The sequence below is a fragment of the Tachyglossus aculeatus genome, chromosome 10 (assembly GCF_015852505.1).
Source record: "Tachyglossus aculeatus isolate mTacAcu1 chromosome 10, mTacAcu1.pri, whole genome shotgun sequence".
Lineage (NCBI taxonomy): Eukaryota > Metazoa > Chordata > Mammalia > Monotremata > Tachyglossidae > Tachyglossus > Tachyglossus aculeatus.
In genome coordinates, this window is record NC_052075.1 from 3,289,679 (window position 1) to 3,307,992 (window position 18,314).

At 43.2% G+C, this 18,314-nt stretch overlaps 1 protein-coding gene across 3 annotated transcripts in view; it reads left to right on the forward strand.

Moving 5' to 3' along the window:
- ALG6 (ALG6 alpha-1,3-glucosyltransferase) overlaps window positions 1-17,969 on the forward strand; it is a 46,101-nt gene extending 28,132 nt beyond the window's left edge. For all 3 annotated transcript variants that reach the window (XM_038752963.1, XM_038752964.1, XM_038752965.1), the window contains exons 7-16: window positions 1,260-1,342; window positions 2,587-2,651; window positions 6,542-6,727; window positions 7,644-7,779; window positions 10,290-10,375; window positions 10,954-11,038; window positions 12,552-12,622; window positions 14,213-14,281; window positions 14,413-14,611; window positions 16,849-17,969. In XM_038752963.1, the coding sequence (XP_038608891.1) occupies window positions 1,260-1,342; window positions 2,587-2,651; window positions 6,542-6,727; window positions 7,644-7,779; window positions 10,290-10,375; window positions 10,954-11,038; window positions 12,552-12,622; window positions 14,213-14,281; window positions 14,413-14,611; window positions 16,849-17,046 (1,178 nt within the window). In that variant the 3' untranslated portion in view covers window positions 17,047-17,969. The remainder of the gene's footprint in view (window positions 1-1,259; window positions 1,343-2,586; window positions 2,652-6,541; window positions 6,728-7,643; window positions 7,780-10,289; window positions 10,376-10,953; window positions 11,039-12,551; window positions 12,623-14,212; window positions 14,282-14,412; window positions 14,612-16,848) is intronic.
- The last annotated feature ends 345 nt before the right edge of the window (window positions 17,970-18,314 follow it).

Below are 18,314 nucleotides of genomic sequence, written 5' to 3' on the forward strand. Positions count from 1 at the left end.
GAATGTAGTGGAGAATTGGGCTCTGCGTGTTTGGCAACGTTCTCATCCTCGGTGCAAACAGCCCTGTTTGAACTCCTAAACTGGGGCAATATTCTGAGCCGGGGGCTGAGGGGAATTACAAGACAATTCATTAACCTTGAGGAGTTTCCATTCGAGTGCGGTTTTCCCTTCGGAGAATTAACTATTGACGGGCGAACGCTCCAGATTGCGTGTCCATCGTTGGAGAAATTTCATCTTTCTGTCAGGTAGCTTAGATGCTGTACAGCTTTGGCATTCGTCCTTCGCAGAGACTGTTGGAGAGGACACTGAGTGGAGTCTTGTTTGTCCCCAAAGATACCTGAGTTTTTGTTTTAAGCAGAAATTCAGAAAAACCCAGTTAAATTGGTGTGGTTTTAGAGACAGAGAGAGAGTGTATGTTTTTGTTTGTTTTCCATCAAGCCTGGATTTTTTTTTTTTTGAGTAGATATTTTGTCCTAGACCGTAAACTCATTGCGGACAGGGATTGTGCCTGTTTATTGTTATGTTGTACTCTCCCAAGTGCTTAGTACAGAGCTCTGCGCACAGTAACCATTGAATGATTGAATGCATGCAGAGCACTTTATGCTCTGCTTTAGAGAAGCAGCGAGGCTCAATGGAAAGAGCATGGGGCTTTGGAGTCAGAGGTCATGGGTTCAAATGCCAGCTCCGCCACTTGTCAGCTGTGTGACTTTGGGCAAGTCACTTCACTTCTCTGGGCCTCAGTTCCCTCATCTGTAAAAATGGGGATTAAGACTGTGAGCCCCCTGTGGGACAACCTGATCACCTTGTAGCCTCCCCAGTGCTTAGAACAGTGCTTTGCACATAGTAAGTACTTAATAAATGCCATTATTATTGTTATTATTATTTATGCTAGGCACTTGGGAAGAGGAAAGTAGAATTAGTAGACATGATCCCCTTTCCTCAAGGATCTCAGTCTGGGGGACAGGGCTGGGGCGAAAGGAGAAATAGGTCTCTATATGTTGCCAACTTGCACTTCCCAAGCGCTTAGTACAGTGCTCTGCACACAGTAAGCGCTCAATAAATACAATTGAATGAATGAAATACCGTGCACCGATCTCAGGGGTCTTTGAGGAGCAGTGGAGGAAATAGAGATGGTGACCAGCCCAGTTCCAAAGTACCAGCAGCTGGGCAGGGCGTAGGTTGGCTTGAATCAGTGAGGTGACGGATTGCCGTATATAACTGAAGAATGCTCACGGACTGTTAATCTTTTTGCCTTTCAGTTTTTATTGCTGATTTGGTCATTTACGTACCCGCCGTTGTCATATACTGTTGTTATTTAAAAGACATTTCGCCCAAAAAAAAGGCAAGTATCAAAGCAACTTTGTTGATAAAGACTATTATTTGTGGGCACACGTTTTCCTCTATTTGCTTAATATGTACCTATGCAGGGCTCTGGAGAAGGATTTATCAGTGCTACCAAATCACCCCACTTGGTGCTTAGGGAAAATTGATGGGGGCCAGTATATCTTGTATTAAAGATTTTCCAGTTAGAAAATATTAACTTATTTTACAGCAATTATTTTAATGTCCTTCAATAACAATAACAAGATGCGCAGCATTTTGAAGGCGCCCTGCCCCTGAATGACTCAGTTCATCAAATTTACGGCGCCGGGAATAAACCTAAGCCTTGAGCTGGGGAGGGCAGAGGGCTACAGAAATGACGCCAGCGCAGCCCAGGACCTTATGTGGTGCTGACTGGAACGGAAGGATTTTGAAGGAGCCAGCAGCTGTGATGATGATAATAATCGTTGTGGTATTTTTTAAGTGCCTACTATGTGCCTGGCACTGTATTAAGCGCCGGGGTCGATACAGGATTGTCAGGCTGGACACAGTCCCTGTCCCACGTGGGTCTCACAGTCATCATCATCATCATCAATCGTATTTATTGAGCGCTTGCTATGTGCAGAGCACTGTACTAAGCGCTTGGGAAGTACAAATTGGCAACATATAGAGACAGTCCCTACCCAACAGCGGGCTCACAGTCTAAAAGGGGGAGAGAGAGAGTCTTAATCCCCATTTTCCAGTTGAGGTAACTGAGGCGCAGGGAAGTTGCGTGACTTGCCCAAGGGCTCAAACAGCAGGCAAGTGTGGAGCCGGGATTAGAACCCAGGTCCTCTGACTCTGACTGGCCCGTCTTGCTTATCTGAGCCTCTCAGTTTGCAGACTTTACCCCGTAGGTCAAAGTTTGGGGGTAGCCCGTGGGTGATTTGCCTAGCAGGAGCCAGGTGTTTCCCTAAGGAATATCCTCACTGTGCTTTTCCTTCTTCCTCAGAGACCATTATGTCCATTTGGAGTTCTGTGGCTGAAAGAGTTATGGGTCTGAAGGAAAGTAGTGGTTGCTCGCAAAAATAGGCCGGATTAAACTGGACGCCCGTGGGGGAATTTGTTGGCCTTTGATGCCGTGGGTAAATAGCACTTAAAACAGTCCTTGGCACGTAGTAAGCACTTAACAAATGCCATTATTATTATTATTCTTTCTGTTTTAGTCGGTCAGAAGACTGATTGGTTTTTTCTGTAGCCAATTGTTTTGGGTTTTTTTCTCTACAGGTTGCTACTGCCCTCTGCATACTGCTGTATCCAGGCCTTATCCTTATCGATTATGGACACTTTCAGTATCCTTTTCCAGTTTATAATGAAGAATTTGAAAATCGTGAAGTCTAGTTCTTCCCAAAGAATCCACTAGGGAAGGATGCCATGTGTTTATTGTAGGAGTTTTGGATGGTCTAAGGTGTGTTGGAAAAGAGAGCCAAGTATGGTTATGTTGTCTGGTTTATAAAAAAAGGTCCATGGACCTACATATTTTTGCAGATACCTTTTAAACATCATTGGAGAATCAATCAATCAATCGTATTTATTGAGCGCTTACTGTGTGCAGAGCACTGTACTAAGCGCTTAGTGGATAGAGCACGGGCCTCAGAGTCAAAAGGACCTGGGTTCTAATCCCGGCTCTACCACCTCTCTGCTATGTGACCTTGGGCAAGCCTGTGCGTGAATTTCCTCACCTGTAAAATGGGGATTAAGATTGTGAGTCCCCACATGGGGCAAAGACTGTGTACAACCTGACAATCTTGTATCTGTCCCGGCACTTAATGCAGTGCTTGTATTTACTTGTACAATGCAAGTCACTTTACTTCTCTGTGCTTCAGTTACCTCATCTGTAAAATGGGGATTATTTATATTATATTTATTTATTAATTGATGTATTTGTCTCCTCTAAGCTGTAAACTCGCTGTGGGCAGGGAATGTGTCTGTTTATTGTTATATTGTACTCTCCCTAGCGCTTTGCACACAGTAAATGGGGGATACATATGATTCACTCACTGACTGACGTGGAATGTGTTCAGCCTGATTAGTTTGTATCTACCCCAGTGCTTAGTACGGTGCCTGACACAAAGTAAGCTTAACAATACCGTTTTAAAAAAAATCTGAAGAATGGCATTTGTATTATTGGGTGCCAATTCACGCTGTACTTCAAGGATCCAAGAAGTTCTTACAACAGGTCAAGTGCATGTATTCGAGTCACCATCCAGAAAGCACTTGGAAAATAGAAATCAATTGAATAAGATCCTCCACGGCTCTTATTTTTCTTTTTTGGTTGATTTTTTTTTTTATAAGATCTGGAAATGAAAAACAGCAGAGTGAGTCCCATTGTAAAATGTATGCCAATGTTTTGGGCTTACATTCTAATGTATCAGGGGTTACTGTTCCCATCTGCCCAAAAGGAAAATGCCCAGCAACTTTATTGCTTAATTTAACAGCTTTTTCTTTCGATGCCAATTTGTTTTTGTCGTAATGAAGTTAATATGCGTATCTGTCAGAGGACGTACAGGAGATACTCAAAACTGTTGTTTTTATTCACGTCCATAATTTTGTCTGCTTTCCCCTTCCATGTGGGGTTTTTGGCACTCTCTCTCTCTCTCTCTCTAAGGTCACTGACCATGTCGACAAACTTCTCTTTTCACATTGTCAGAAGCATTAATGTAAATTTACATGCCAGTAAGAAAATAAAACAAAGCTTTCCACCTTTTCTCAAGCCTGGCATACAGCAAGTGCTCCATATTGATTGCTTCCTGTTCCCGTCTCAAATTAAAAGAAAAATTATGGTTTCAGTCCATTCAGGATCTTCTAATGCATTTTCATTCAGGTCATAGATATGTCTATAAAATGAAAAGAGACATTTACTTTCGTAGTGGGATCAAGTTGCACTGGTATTAAAGAAAAGCACATGTCCAAATTCTGTCCCTCAGCTTCTGATAATAATAATCATTATGGTATTTGTTAAGCGCATACTATGAGTCAGGCACTGTACTAAGCGCTGGGGCGGATACAGGCAAATCGGGTTGGACACAGTCCCTTGTCCCTTGGGGGGCTCACAGCCTCAATCCCTATTTTACAGATGAGGGAACTGAAGCGCAGAGAAGTGAAGTGACTTGTCCAAGGTCACACAGCGGACAAGTAGGGCAGCCATGATTAGAATCCATGACCTTCTGACTCCCAAGCTCATGCTCTATCCACTAAGCCATGCTGCTTCTCTGATTCCCATCAATTGCTCCCCATTCTTAAATATGTTACGAATCATTGTTGTGGCCTTTGAAGCTCAAACTTTTAGTATTTAAAAATTTTGCTCTATCATGATGTTTAGGTTTTAATGAAAAATTCTCAGTTTGAGTTTTGTGTCTAACACGGGCACCTTTTTCTACCAGCTATTTCCCAGTTTATATGACGGTTATTAGTTTCCTTTAACAGCTGTGGAAAAGATGATCATGGATGCTGCTAAGAAATTGAGAATTAATGCCAAATGAGCTTTTAGAATGATTTTTATAGGCATTCAACATTTCACATTATTGATCAATCAATCAGTCCTGTTTCTTGAGCGCTTACTCTGTGCAGAGCACTGTTGTGAGCGATTGGGAGAACACATCACAGCAATATAATAGGCACATTCCCTGCCCACAAGGAGATCACAGTTTAGAGGGGGAGACACAATGTAAATAAATAAATAAATAAATAAATAAATAAATATTATGTACATAAGTGCTACGGGGTTGGGTGGGGGCGAGTTATTTATTAAAGGTTAATTAAAGCAAAAATATAGATATGGCAGTGCTTTCTTATTAATATCCCTAGTGTCAGACTTTGAGAACTACTGGCAGCTTTCTCAATAGTAATTATAACTATTTCATCTATTAGGTGCTTACTGTGTACTAAGCGCTAAGGTAGATACAAAGTTATCGGATAAACTGATAAGCTCGATCTGACTTATTCAACTCATTGATATTTTTCCCAGTCTTCTTGATCTATAAATGTTAAAAGTATCACTTGGCATATTTGACCAAGTATTCCTCCAAAAGATTTTACATTGTAAGTGAAAGGAAATGTTGCCGTAAGATGGAAGCAGCATGGCGGAGTGGCCAGAACACGGGCCCGGGAGTCAGAAGGTCATGGGTTCTAATCCCGACTCTGCCCCATGTCTGCTGTGTGACCTTGAGCAAGTCACTTCACTTCTCTGGGCCTCAGTTACCTCATCTGTAAAATGGGGATTGAAACTGTGAGCCCCAGGTGGGACAGGGACTGTGTCCAACCTGATTTGCTTGTATCCAGTCCAGCACTTAGTATAGTGCCTGGCACATAGTAAGTGCTTAACAAATACCTTAATAATAATTATTATTAGTATTACATAATGTCTCATGTAGAGCATTTGCCTAATAGCAGCAAATATCAGTGTATTGCAATTACAGCCAGGTTCTAGTTGACAGAGTTTTCTGTTTAGAAATGTGGATTTTTGGGTGGAGAAAAGTCTTGTAATGAGAGTCAAGATCATCAAGATTAGACTGAACCCCCTCCTTCCTCTCCCCCTTACCCCCCTCTCCGTCCCCCCATCTTACCTCCTTCCCTTCCCCACAGCACCTGTATATATGTATGTATGTTTGTACATATTTATTACACTATTTATTTTACTTGTACATATCCATTCTATTTATTTTATTTTGTTAATATGTTTGGTTTTGTTCTCTGTCTCCCCCTTCTAGACTGTGAGCCCACTGTTGGGTAGGGACTGTCTCTATATGTTGCCAACTTGTACTTCCCAAGCGCTTAGTACAGTGCTGTGCACACAGTAAGTGCTCAGTAAATACGATTGATTGATTGATTGATCTCCTTTAGGAAATTGTGTATATTTATTTTGGACTGCAGTATTTCAGTGAGGATTTGAGTGACAGCTGCTTTTACAATTTGAAACATGTTGATGCATTAAAGTCTTTAAAAAAAACTTGCATATATTTACTGACTGTAGCTGTGTCAAACCGGAATAAAACTATCAGTGTGCTTAGCATGAAAGGCCTTGGTATTAACCTTTTAATTTTGACGATTAATGTTCTTTAATTTCTCTCTAGAAATTCTGTAAATATATGGGGGTGTATTTTTGTTCATTGAGAAATTGGGCGGCTATTTCTGCAGTCTGCTCTTTGCCTTCTGTGGACATTTTCCCTTAACCTGGAAACATATATAACTCTGTGAGTCTTGGCTTTGCTTTGTGGGGGGTTCTCGGTCTGTCTTATGACTGGGACCTTCTTGGATCATTGGCCTTTTGCTTGGCCGTCAGTTATAAGCAGATGGAACTGTACCACTCTTTGCCGTTCTTTTGTTTTCTGCTGGGCAAGTGCTTCAAGAGAGGCCTGAAAGGAAAGGGGTGAGTCTCTTTTAAATGCCAGTTCCAGAAACTAGCTAACCAAGGGGCTATCATATGCCACCGTCTGGCACTTCAGCAAGTTTCTCCACTAATCATTCATTCGTTCAATCGTATTTAGACTGTGAGCCCACTGTTGGGTAGGGACTGTCTCTATATGTTGCCAATTTGTACTTCCCAAGCGCTTAGTACAGTGCTCTGCACATAGTAAGCGCTCAATAAATAAGATTGATGATGATTTGTGAAGCGCTTACTAAGCACAGAGCACTGTATTAAGCTCTCGGACCAGTAGCAGGGAGGGAGGGTGTTAGAAGAGGAATCTAGTCAGAAACAGTCCTCCCTGTTGAGTGTTTGTGGTGACTGCCTTCACTGATTCTGTTGTACTCGGTGCTCTGCACACAGTAAGTGCTCAATAAATACCATTGATTGATTGAGGTTCTATTTATTTATTTATTTATTTATTTTACTTGTACATTTCTTTCCTATTTATTTTCTTTTGTTGGTATGTTTGGTTCTGTTCTCTGTCTCCCCCTTTTAGAATGTGAGCCCACTGTTGGGTAGGGACTGTCTCTATGTGTTGCCAATTTGTACTTCCCAAGCGCTTAGTACAGTGCTCTGCACATAGTAAGCGCTCAATAAATATGATTGATTGATTGATTGAGACAGTGGCTGTCTTTTCGCTGGACAGCGACTCCGTGGTTGGACCTACCGACGACCCCCGATACTTTGTTTTTCCCCGTTCCGTGTTTGCCATTCACGTCTTCCGAAAGAGAAGAATCCAGAGTCAACTGTGAGGCGGGGAGGGCCTACCGAAATTGAGTTCCACCAAGGTGTACATATCTCCATTTAAATTCTAGTCATTTGTGTTATATTTTGGAAAAAAAAGTCACCCCCTCCTCCCCACTTCCTTTTGTTTCAGGTTTTTACTCTTTGTCAAACTCGCGTTCACGGTGATTGCTACCTTCATCCTCTGCTGGCTGCCGTTCTCGACCAAAGCTGACCAGACCCTGCAAGTACTTAAGAGACTCTTCCCTGTTGACCGTGGATTGTTCGAGGCATGTTTACCAACTTTCCCCCACCCCTTCATTCTCCTCGTGTTTGGTATTTTCCGAGAGCCCCGAAAGAAACCTTCACCGTGACCTTTAGGGATTTCATGTGGAACTCACATAAGGAGCAGTAACTTGAGCCACTCCCCTCCTGCACTCATTCCTTGCCAGTTATTTAATCCAGTATTTAACCCCTAGCTCAGCTGGCATCTTCTGGAATATTCTAAGAGTAGATAATATTTATGCCATCATCAGATCCATATTTTGCTCATACATTTTTCCACTGGAATAGATTCCATAGGAAATGAGTGTCAGAAGACGGAAGATGCAACTTTAAAATGAGAAGCCCCAGGGGCTCCTCCGAATAGAATTGCTTGCATTCTTTTTTTTTTTCCTCTCTCTCTCTCTCTCTGTCAGTTATACTAGTGAATTGTAAGATTAACAGTCACGGTTACTTCAGATCCAAATGAAAATGCCCCGTGTCTTGTTCTTCATCACTGCTTTCGAGGAAATCCCGGTTTGTTTAGTACATTCCCCCTTCTTTTATTTTCTCTTCAAAAAATACTCTCGGATGAAAATGCAGCGGCTTTAAATCCATCAATCAATCGTATTGAGCGCTTACTGTGTGCAGAGCACTGTACTAAGCGCTACAAAGGCATCGAGGAACGGTGTAGATATTTCTGAGCAACTCTTGTCAGGAATGTGACACTCAGAGTTCTATAATAATAATGGTATTTGTTAAGTGCTTACTATGTACCAAGCACTGTTCTGAGCCCTGGAGGGGATACAAGGTGGTCGGGTTGTCCCACGTGGGGCTCACAATCTTAATCCCCATTTTACAGATGAGGTAACTGAGGCATAGAGAAGTAAAGTGACTTGCCCAAAGTCACACAGCTGACAGGTGGCGGAGCGGGGATTCGCACCCGTGACCTCCGACTCCCAAACTCATGCTCTTTCCCCTAAGCCACTTTTCTTCTCTAGTGTTGACTTCTGGAATAGAATGCAACTCTTCTGCGGCCGCGGGACTAGAAAGACATTATTAAATGCCTCCTGGAAAGACATTTCTCACTCTGGTAAATTTTGGAAACTAAAACGCCTCTGGAGTCTCTTCAAAGCGGACTTTGGTCCATATTTATTTATTTATTTATTTTACTTGTCCTTATCTATTCTATTTATTTTATTTTGTTGGCATGGTTGGTTTTGTTCTCTGTCTCCCCCTTCTAGACTGTGAGCCCACTGTTGGGTAGGGACCGTCTCTACATGTTGTCAACTTGGACTTCCCAAACGCTTAGTACAGTGCTCTGCACACAGTAAGCGCTTAATAAATACGATTGATTGATTCTAAAATCTGGGTTTCGAAGCTAATCAGCGGGGGCGTGGCAGCGAGCCCACCAGCAAGCCAAGGTTTTTTGGGGTGTTTAGCGTTAATCCGAAACGTTTTTAGAGCTGAGTGGGAGGGGTTATTTATCTAAACGAAAGCACGTCAAATTTACCCCGGAGCGCGTGTAACGGGCTCCGTTTTCCCGACTCTGGTGACCCTTTCTTGGCTAATAAATAGGCCTCCTGTCCGTTTGCCGGGGCGCCAAGCCCCCAGGTTCCCTGGCCGTCGGTGGTTACCCTCAAGAGCCGATTTGGTTGCCTGTCGGCGAGGGGCGGACGGAAGGGCCGCTCAGTTGTCGGGGCGGCCAGCCGCCTCGCCGTTATATCCACACAGCTGTGGTTCTAGCAGCTGTGGAGAGGATGGGTTTCATGAGCGTGATCGCTTTAGCGACAAATTTAATTTGGAAAGTGATCCTAGCACAACTGCTAATGTCTTCAAACTTCTTGATTTACAAGCGGTTAACTCTGTCACTGCTAGCAGAGAGCAAATTGCTGTAAATGCAGGTGTGCTAGGCGCTAGGCATGTTCATAGGGGGGGAAAAGAGATTTTTATTCCATAGGGAAACATCTCATTCCAGAGGAGTGCAAGGCTTTATGGCTCAGTAGAAAAGAGCATGGGCTTTGGAGTCGGGTCATGGGTTCAAATCCCAGCTCCGCCACTTGTCAGCTGTGTGACTTTGGGCAAGTCACTTCTCTGCGCCTCAGTTACCTCATCTGTAAAATGGGGGTTAAGACTGTGAGCCCCCGTGGGACAACCTGATCACCTTGTAACCCCCTCAGCGCAATGGGGGTTAAGACTGTGAGCCCCCGTGGGACAACCTGATCACCCTGTAACCCCCTAAGCGCTTAGAACAGTGCTTTGCACATAGTAAGCACGTAATAAATGCCATTATTATTATTATTATTATCATTATTATTATTATTATTATTATTTCTCTGTGTGCTTTTGGTTAACCCGCCAATGTTTTTCTGTGTGAAAGTGAACTTCTTTCCGGTCTTTTCGTCTAAAAAGGCTTCTCAAATGCCTTTCTACCTAGAATATTTATGCGGGGGATAAAACGCTAATGGGTAGAAAGTGTTCCTGGGTGAATGTCGTCAAAATCGGTGTAAACTACTTTAAAATGTAAATGTCTTTTTAGGATAAAGTCGCCAATGTTTGGTGTAGCTTAAATGTTCTCCTAAAGGTAAAACATATTCTGACAACCCACAGCCAGCTGAAGCTCAGGTAAGAGTTGAGACTTTTTAAGAAATTATGAATAAAACAGTGGCTTGTTTAAAGCTCTATATAAAATTGTATATTATTTGTCAGATGCTAATAGCATACTAAATTCCAGCGTTAAATATACGAACACGCTTGTCCACTTTTAAGTGTTTTTAATGTAGTGGAAAAGGCAGGGGTCTAAGGATTCAGAGGATTTGGGTGCCAATCCCAGCTCTGCCAGCTGCCTGCTAATGTGACCTTGGGCAAGTTACTTAATTTCTCTGTACCTCAGTTTCCTCATCTGTAAAATGGGAATTAAATACCTGTTTTACCTCCTTTATCTTTAGACTGTGAGCCCCATGCGGGACAGGGACCGTGTCCAACCTGATAATTTTATGCCATCCACTGTTATTTTAGTAATGCACGTCTCCGTTTATTTAAAATGTTTTCATTAATACACCCTTTCGGAAGTCTTTCCTTTTTAATTTTCTCAAGTGGAGGACGGTGGTATTCATCCTTACATTAAAAAGCTTCTCGGTGATATCCAAAGTTAACGTTTCTCCACAGAGGGAAAAATAATTGTCTTTCTATTAATCTTTTAGCTTTGCCCTAACATTTCTGAGCCTACTTCCCGCTTGTATAAAGTTAACTCTCCAGCCGTCTCTCAAAGGATTTAAATTTACCCTGGTAAGTTTTTCGAATTTAAAAATCCTACTTCTGCTTTCCCCAGATCTTTTTAAAAAGTCCTGGTTATTGGCTTCTTTGGATGTGCCTGGCGGGGAGACAGGTTTTGCTGGCTCTTGGGTGAGGGGAGGTCATCATCATCATCAATCATCAATCGCATTTATTGAGCGCTTACTATGTGCAGAGCACTGTACTAAGGTCATTTTCCCCCCACGTCCCGAAACCGTTGCTACGTTGGCTGGACACCTTTTCCTCCGTCCTGTCCAGATTTTCCTAACTAGGGAAAGAAGGGAGTTTTATCTTATGGAAACAGTGTGTCCTAGTGGCTCCGGAAGAGAATAACAGGAATTCCAATTCCCGATCTGGATTTGATGTCCACTTCATTCATTCATTCAATCACCCGTATTGAGCGCTTACTGTGTACAGAGCACTGTACTAAGCGCTTGGGAGAGTACAATACGAGAAATCTGCTTGCGCTGAAGTCTCTTTCTCTTTTTTTTCTCCATAAACGGGAAAGGCAGAGTTTTCCCTTTCTGAGCCTCTAGTTTAGGTTTCCTATGGGTTTCAGTTGGGGGAGAACTCGGACGTCTTGGACTCCGGTCCTCATTCATTCATTCATTCAGTCGTATTTATTGAGCGCTTACTGTGTGCAGAGCACTGTACTAAGCGCTTGGGAAGTCCAAGTTCATTCATTCATTTATTGAGCGCTTACTGTGTGCAGAGCACTGTACTAAGCGCTTGGGAAGTACAAGTTCATTCATTCATTCAATCAATCATATTTATTGAGCGCTTACTGTGTGCAGAGCACTGTACTAAGCGCTTGGGAAGTCCAAGTTCATTCATTCATTCAATCGTATTTATTGAGCGCTTACTGTGTGCAGAGCACTGTACTAAGCGCTTGGGAAGTCTGAGTTCATTCATTCATTCAATCAATCGTATTTATTGAGCGCTTACTGTGTGCAGAGCACTGTACTAAGCGCTTGGGAAGTCCAAGTTGGCAACCCAGCCCAGGCCTCTGCTGGGATTGATTTACTACCACACTGGTACAGGGAGCGGGTAGGAAAGATAGGCTGGGTGGAAAGGGAATTGTTTGGAACAGATCTTCAGGACTGTGGTAACGACTCGCTAACCTTTAGGAAAGTTTAGATCTTCGGGACTGTGGTGACGACTCGCTAACCTTTAGGAAAGCAGCTCTTACGGAGGTGGAAAGTGCCTACCACTTTCTGAACAAGTGATGAATGTGGAAACTTGCTACTTTAGGTGCTCACCACCCCCCTCACAACTATTTTCTTCCTTTTGTGTTCAGGTCTTAGTTTACTTCCAATTTTTTTGCGAAAATAAACAACCCTTTTAGGATGCAGTTCTAGTGAAAAAGAAATTCCATTGGTTTGTCGTAGTGATTTTTTTTGTATTCCACCGTTGGCTGTTATTCAAGTCGACTTGTGCTTAGCCACACAAATTCCTGTACCGTTAGATGCGGCTATAGCGACTGAGTTTCATTTTCCTATTTTTACAGGTGAGCTGTGCGTTGTCATTCTTCCTGTTCTCCTTCCAAGTACATGAAAAATCCATTCTTTTGGTCTCACTGTGAGTAAATAGTAAAAATAGTCCTTTCCATATGCATTTAGTCCCTTTTAGACTGTGAGCCCACTGTTGGGTAGGGACTGTCTCTATGTGTTGCCAATTTGTACTTCCCAAGCGCTTAGTACAGTGCTCTGCACATAGTAAGCGCTCAATAAATACGATTGATTGATTGATTATGCCAAAATATACATGTTAACGAGTACCCCCAAATATATATTTCTGTTTCTATGGATATATTTATTTTAGAGAGTCAGTAGTCCCTATAAAGATGAGCTAGAATTCCCTTACGCAATGTCGACTTTTCCTTGTGATGACAGCGGGTCTTAATTTTCATCCCTTCTCTGCCCTGTTGTGTGTCCTTCTGTGGGCTAAGCTTCCATTAACTTCAAAAAGCAGATCATCGCACAAGAGAAATGTTGTGCTTGCATGGAAAAAGGAGTAGTGTGTTTGTAGCCGGAGCCTAAGGCAGAGGATATGGAACACATGGCTTCTGTTCTAAGCCCTTGCTGACTTGCGGAAACGCTAGAGCTCACCTCCTTAAGTCCATTTCCATACGTCTAAAATGGGGAGAAGGGGAACTGTTTTAAAAAGGGTCGGGAAATTCAGTTACTAAGTATGGTGATTTGCTTTGGGATTCTGAAATGGAAAGAGAGAAGCAGAATCCCGGCTTTGCCACATGTCTTCTGTGTGCCCTCACTTCTCATTTGTAAATTGGGGATTAAGAGTGGAAGCCCCATGTGGGACAGGGACTGTGTCCAACCTGATGAACTTATATCTGCCCCAGTGCTTAGAACAGTGTTTGGCACGGAGTAAGCGCTTAACAAGGACTATTATTATCGTTATTATTAATAATTATATTAACACGTAATAATGCATAATATAATATATTGATTATGGAAGCAGCGTGGCTCAGTGGAAAGAGCCCGGGCTTTGGAGTCAGAGGTCGTGGGTTCAAATCCCAGCTCTGCCACTTGTCAGCTGTATAATATAAAGCCATATTTATAAGTTGGCTTTCAAAGGGAAATAGGTTCCAGTTAAAACGTGTATTGAGAATTGGCAGGTAACCCAGCACCGTACAATTAATCAGTAGCATTTGTCATGTCCTTAACGGGTGTTCAGAACACACAGAAGAGTCATGGTTCCTGTGCTCGGAAACAGACAACGTGTAACGGGCAACATGGAGAAACGTGTAATGAACACCAACAACAGCTACTGCTTTACCGTAATCCCCAGAGCGCATGCAGGGATGGGCAAGCTGCTTCCTGTCCTAATATCATCATCATCAATCGTATTTATTGAGCGCTTACTATGTGCAGAGCACTGTACTAAGCGCTTGGGAAGTACAAATTGGCAACATATAGAGACAGTCCCTACCCAACAGTGGGCTCACAGTCTCAAAGGGGGAGACAGAGAACAAAACCAAACATACTAACAAAATAAATAGAATAGATATGTACAAATAAATTAGAGTAAAAAAATATGTACAAACATATATACATATATACAGGTGCTGTGGGGAAGGGAGGGAGGTAAGATGGGGGGATGGAGAGGGGGACGAGTCTATTGATTCATTTATTTTCGTTATCATTTCAGACCAGTCTGCTTAATTCTAAATGAAACACCTTTTATGGCCACCTGGTTTTTACTCGTGTCAACCTTTAGGTAAGTCAGCCCGGTCTGTGCCCCAGATTTCCAAACCAGTTTTCCAGAAAGCTCTTTCAAGTGAGTTCCCCAAGTGCCGACTTCAGTCCGACCTGCCTCTTAGTGGGTTTTTTTTTGGTCTGTTTCCCCAGCATGCTTCCTCTTCTGCTCAAGGATGGGCTGCTGATGGCCTCTCTTGTGACCACGGGAGCGTTTTCCACCGCCTGTGTGGCTTCCCTTTCTATCTTAGAGAAGACTTCTGAAGAGCATCTGCTGCTAAAATCCTTTTCCCTGTTTTCAAGCAGATACATCCCTTGTTTCAAGTTTCTTGCCAAGAAGATCAAAAATGGGGTAAGTTTTTTTTTTTTTTATAATAATGAGGTATTTGGTAAGCGCTTCCTGGTAAGTGTCCCAGGCACTGTTGTGGGGACTAAGAGTCAATCAATCAATCAGTCGTACTTATTGAGCGCTTACTGTGTGCAGAGCACTGGACTAAGCGCTTGGGAAGTACAAGTTGGCAACATACAGAGACAGTCCCTACCCAACAGTGGGCTCACAGTCGACACGGAAGGGAGAGCAGGTATTTAAATCACCATTTTGCCGATGAAGAAACTGAGGTACAGAGGGGTCGATTGACATGCCTAAGGTGATGGAGCTCTTGATGCCCAAATTGGTGCTCTTTCCACTAGGCCCCACTTCTTGTCATGTTTCAGCTGCATTTTAAAAGTCTTTTTTCGTAGCCCGAAATGGCCACGCGGGCCGTCATTTGACCACAGAGAGGAGAAAGGACACTCACATTCCCTACAAGAGACAGCTCGGGAGCTCGGGACCCTGGTACTATTTTTGACTCCCTCCCCAAGAGTCTGTTCTTTAGCTCTGGGGGCCCTAGCCAGATTGAAGTGGTATTTATTAGGTGCCTCCTGGGGGCCAAACACCGCATCGAGGAAGCATCGAGAGGTTACACTCTGCATCCGTGATTGAGTGTCTTGCTTCTGTTGCAATAATAATAATAATGACGATGGTATTCGTTAAGCACTTACTATGTGCAAAGCACTGTTCTAAGCGCTTGGGGGGGGATACAAGGTGATCAGGTTGTCCCAAGTGGGGCTCATCGTCTTAATTCCCATTTTACAGATGAGGTAACAGAGGCCCAAAGTCACACAGCCGATAAGTGGCGGAGCTGGGATTAGAACCCATGATCTCTGGCTCCCAATCCCGTGCTCTTTCCACCGAGCCACGCTGCTTCTCTAGTCAAAGGGCTTAGTACAGGGCTCTGCCCTCAGAAGGCGCTCAATAAATAGCACTGATGGTAGTGATCTGCCCATCTATCTGGTGCCTCAGAAGGGGTTTTCCAGGATCACAGGTGGACAGGCACTGGCTTTTGGCAAGGGCCGGGCTTTTTCCGCTGGGTATTGGGTGTCCGGGTGCCCAAGCGGTGGAATTGTTTGCGTAGAACCGAAGTGATCCTGCTTACTCTGCTACTAGTTAATAATAATAATAATAATGATGGCATTTATTAAGCGCTTACTATGTGCAAAGCACTGTTCTAAGCGCTGGGGAGTTTACAAGGTGATCAGGCTGTCCCACGGGGGGGCTCACAGTCTTAATCCAGTCTTAGTCCAGTCCCCGTCATTCATTCAGTGGTATTTTATTGAGCCACTAAATAAAGAAATAATTAAACTTATTTATTTCTAGACTGTGAGCCCGCTGTTAGGTAGGGACTGTCTTGTACCTATCTATTCTATTTTATTTTGTTAATATGTTTGGTTTTGTTCTCCGCCTCCCCCTTCTAGACTGTGAGCCCACTGTTGGGTAGGGACCGTCTCTATATGTTGCCAACTTGGACTTCCCAAGCGCTTAGTCCAGTGCCCTGCGCACGGTAAGCGCTCGATAAATACGATTGATTGATTGATTAATCCCCATTTTCCAGATGAGGGAACTGAGGCCCGGAGAAGTGAAGTGACTTGCCCAGAGTCACCCAGCTGACAGTTGGCGGAGCCGGGATTTGAACCCGTGAACTCTGACTCCAGAGCCCGGGTTCTTTCCCCGGAGCCACGCTGCTTCTGCAACTGCTTCTAGTTGCCAGGGATCATATCTTCCAAGCATTGTATCTATCAATCAATCAATCAATCAATCGTATTTATTGAGCGCTTACTATGTGCAGAGCACTGTACTAAGCGCTTGGGAAGTACAAATTGGCATCACATAGAGACAGTCCCTACCCAACAGTGGGCTCACAGTCTAAAAGGGGGAGACAGAGAACAGAACCAAACATACCAACAAAATAAAATAAGTAGGATAGAAATGTACAAGTAAAATAAATAAATAAATAAATAAATAGAGTAATAAATATGTACAACCATATATACATATATACAGGTGCTGTGGGGAAGGGAAGGAGGTAAGATGGGGGGATGGAGAGGGGGACGAGGGGGAGAGGAAAGAAGGGGCTCAGTCTGGGAAGGCCTCTTGGAGGAGGTGGATTTTACTCACCCAAGCATTTGGTTCAGTGCTCTGCAGAAAGTACATTTCTGAGAACTCCCTCCACAAGGCCATTTACGGTTCCTTGCCTGTTTTCTGTTTTGTAGTTCTATATCTCGCTCCTGTGCATGGGCGTCCTGACGTTGCTGAGCGCCACTCTGAATCCTCCACCCAAACTGCCAGACTTCTTTTCTGTCCTGGTGTCCCTCGCTGCCTGCTTACACTTCCTCTTCTTCCTGGGCTATTTTAATATTGTAATTATGTGGGATCACCGAAATGCGAGAAGTCAAAAGAAAATCAGCTAACTCTCTCCTCAGGAATGAATGCAACCAGACCGATTGTGAAGAGGTAGCCAGGCCCGGTTTGCAAGGGCTCAGTTGGAAAGTCGTTTTAGGAATCCTGTATTAAGGGTCGGTGGACACTGCGTTAAGACTGAAAATAAATGCACGGAACAGGCAGTAAAGATTTTTTTTGATCTCTTCCCAGCCAAGCTGAATGGTTTTGTCAAGATGGGCAGCTGGCTCAAAGAGGAGAATGAAAAAAAAAGGGCTAATTGTGATTATTTACCCTGGAAATTATCAGGAAAATCCAGTCCTGTTTCTTACTTAAAGAGACTGGTCTTTTACTGTTTGAATTCAAACCTACAGCCCTGGACAAAGAAGAGAATAGAGGCTAGGACTGTCCTACTTTTGGATCAGTTCAAGGTTTTTGATCATGTAAGTGAACTCTATCCTCTCACCTTAGTATTTTTTTGGATGATATATTTTCCAGATGTGGGATATTTTTTCCCAGCTGCAAGACTTGGCCCTTTTGAATGATCTCTAAGCACGTGACCCAAGCTATGCAATTCAAAAATGAATTTTCCCAGAATGTAAGATGACAGTGGTGTGGGGGGAAATAATTGGAAGTATTCATGGTCTTTGCCACTCAATGGACTCTCTCTTCCCGCTCCCTCCCAAGACCATTGTGTTTACATAAGTCAAACCGCCTTCTCCAGCCTTTCGTTCCGCAATATGTGCTCTCATGTGACATCGCCAGGGCCACCACAGTAATAACCGTGACTCAGTAGCAGGATGACCAGATTCGGCTCTCACCCTTTCCCGTTTTTACTCTGTTGTCGAGTTGCGGCTATTATTACATCTTCTCCGTGTCTTAACCTGCGGTATGAGGTGGGTATAAGCCGTTTTCGTTTTCGTGGTTACAAATAAAACCATGTCGGTATCTATTTGTTCTCTGTTGAATATTATATTGTATTCTCCCAAGGGCCCTGTCCAATGCTCTGCACACAGTGAGCGCTCACCAAATAGCACTAGTTGATTGATTTTTGTTAGGCTGACAACAGAGAACACAGCTTATAATTATTGTGGTATTTAAGTGCTTACTATGTGCCAAGTGCTAAGGTGGATACAAGCAAATCGGGTCAGATAAATTCATTCATTCAGTCATATTTATTATACGTATAATACGTATACACGTATATATGTATTTATTAATAAATACGATTGATGATGATGATGATTTATTGAGCACTTACTGTGTGCAGAGCACTGTACTAAGCGCTTGGGAAGCACAA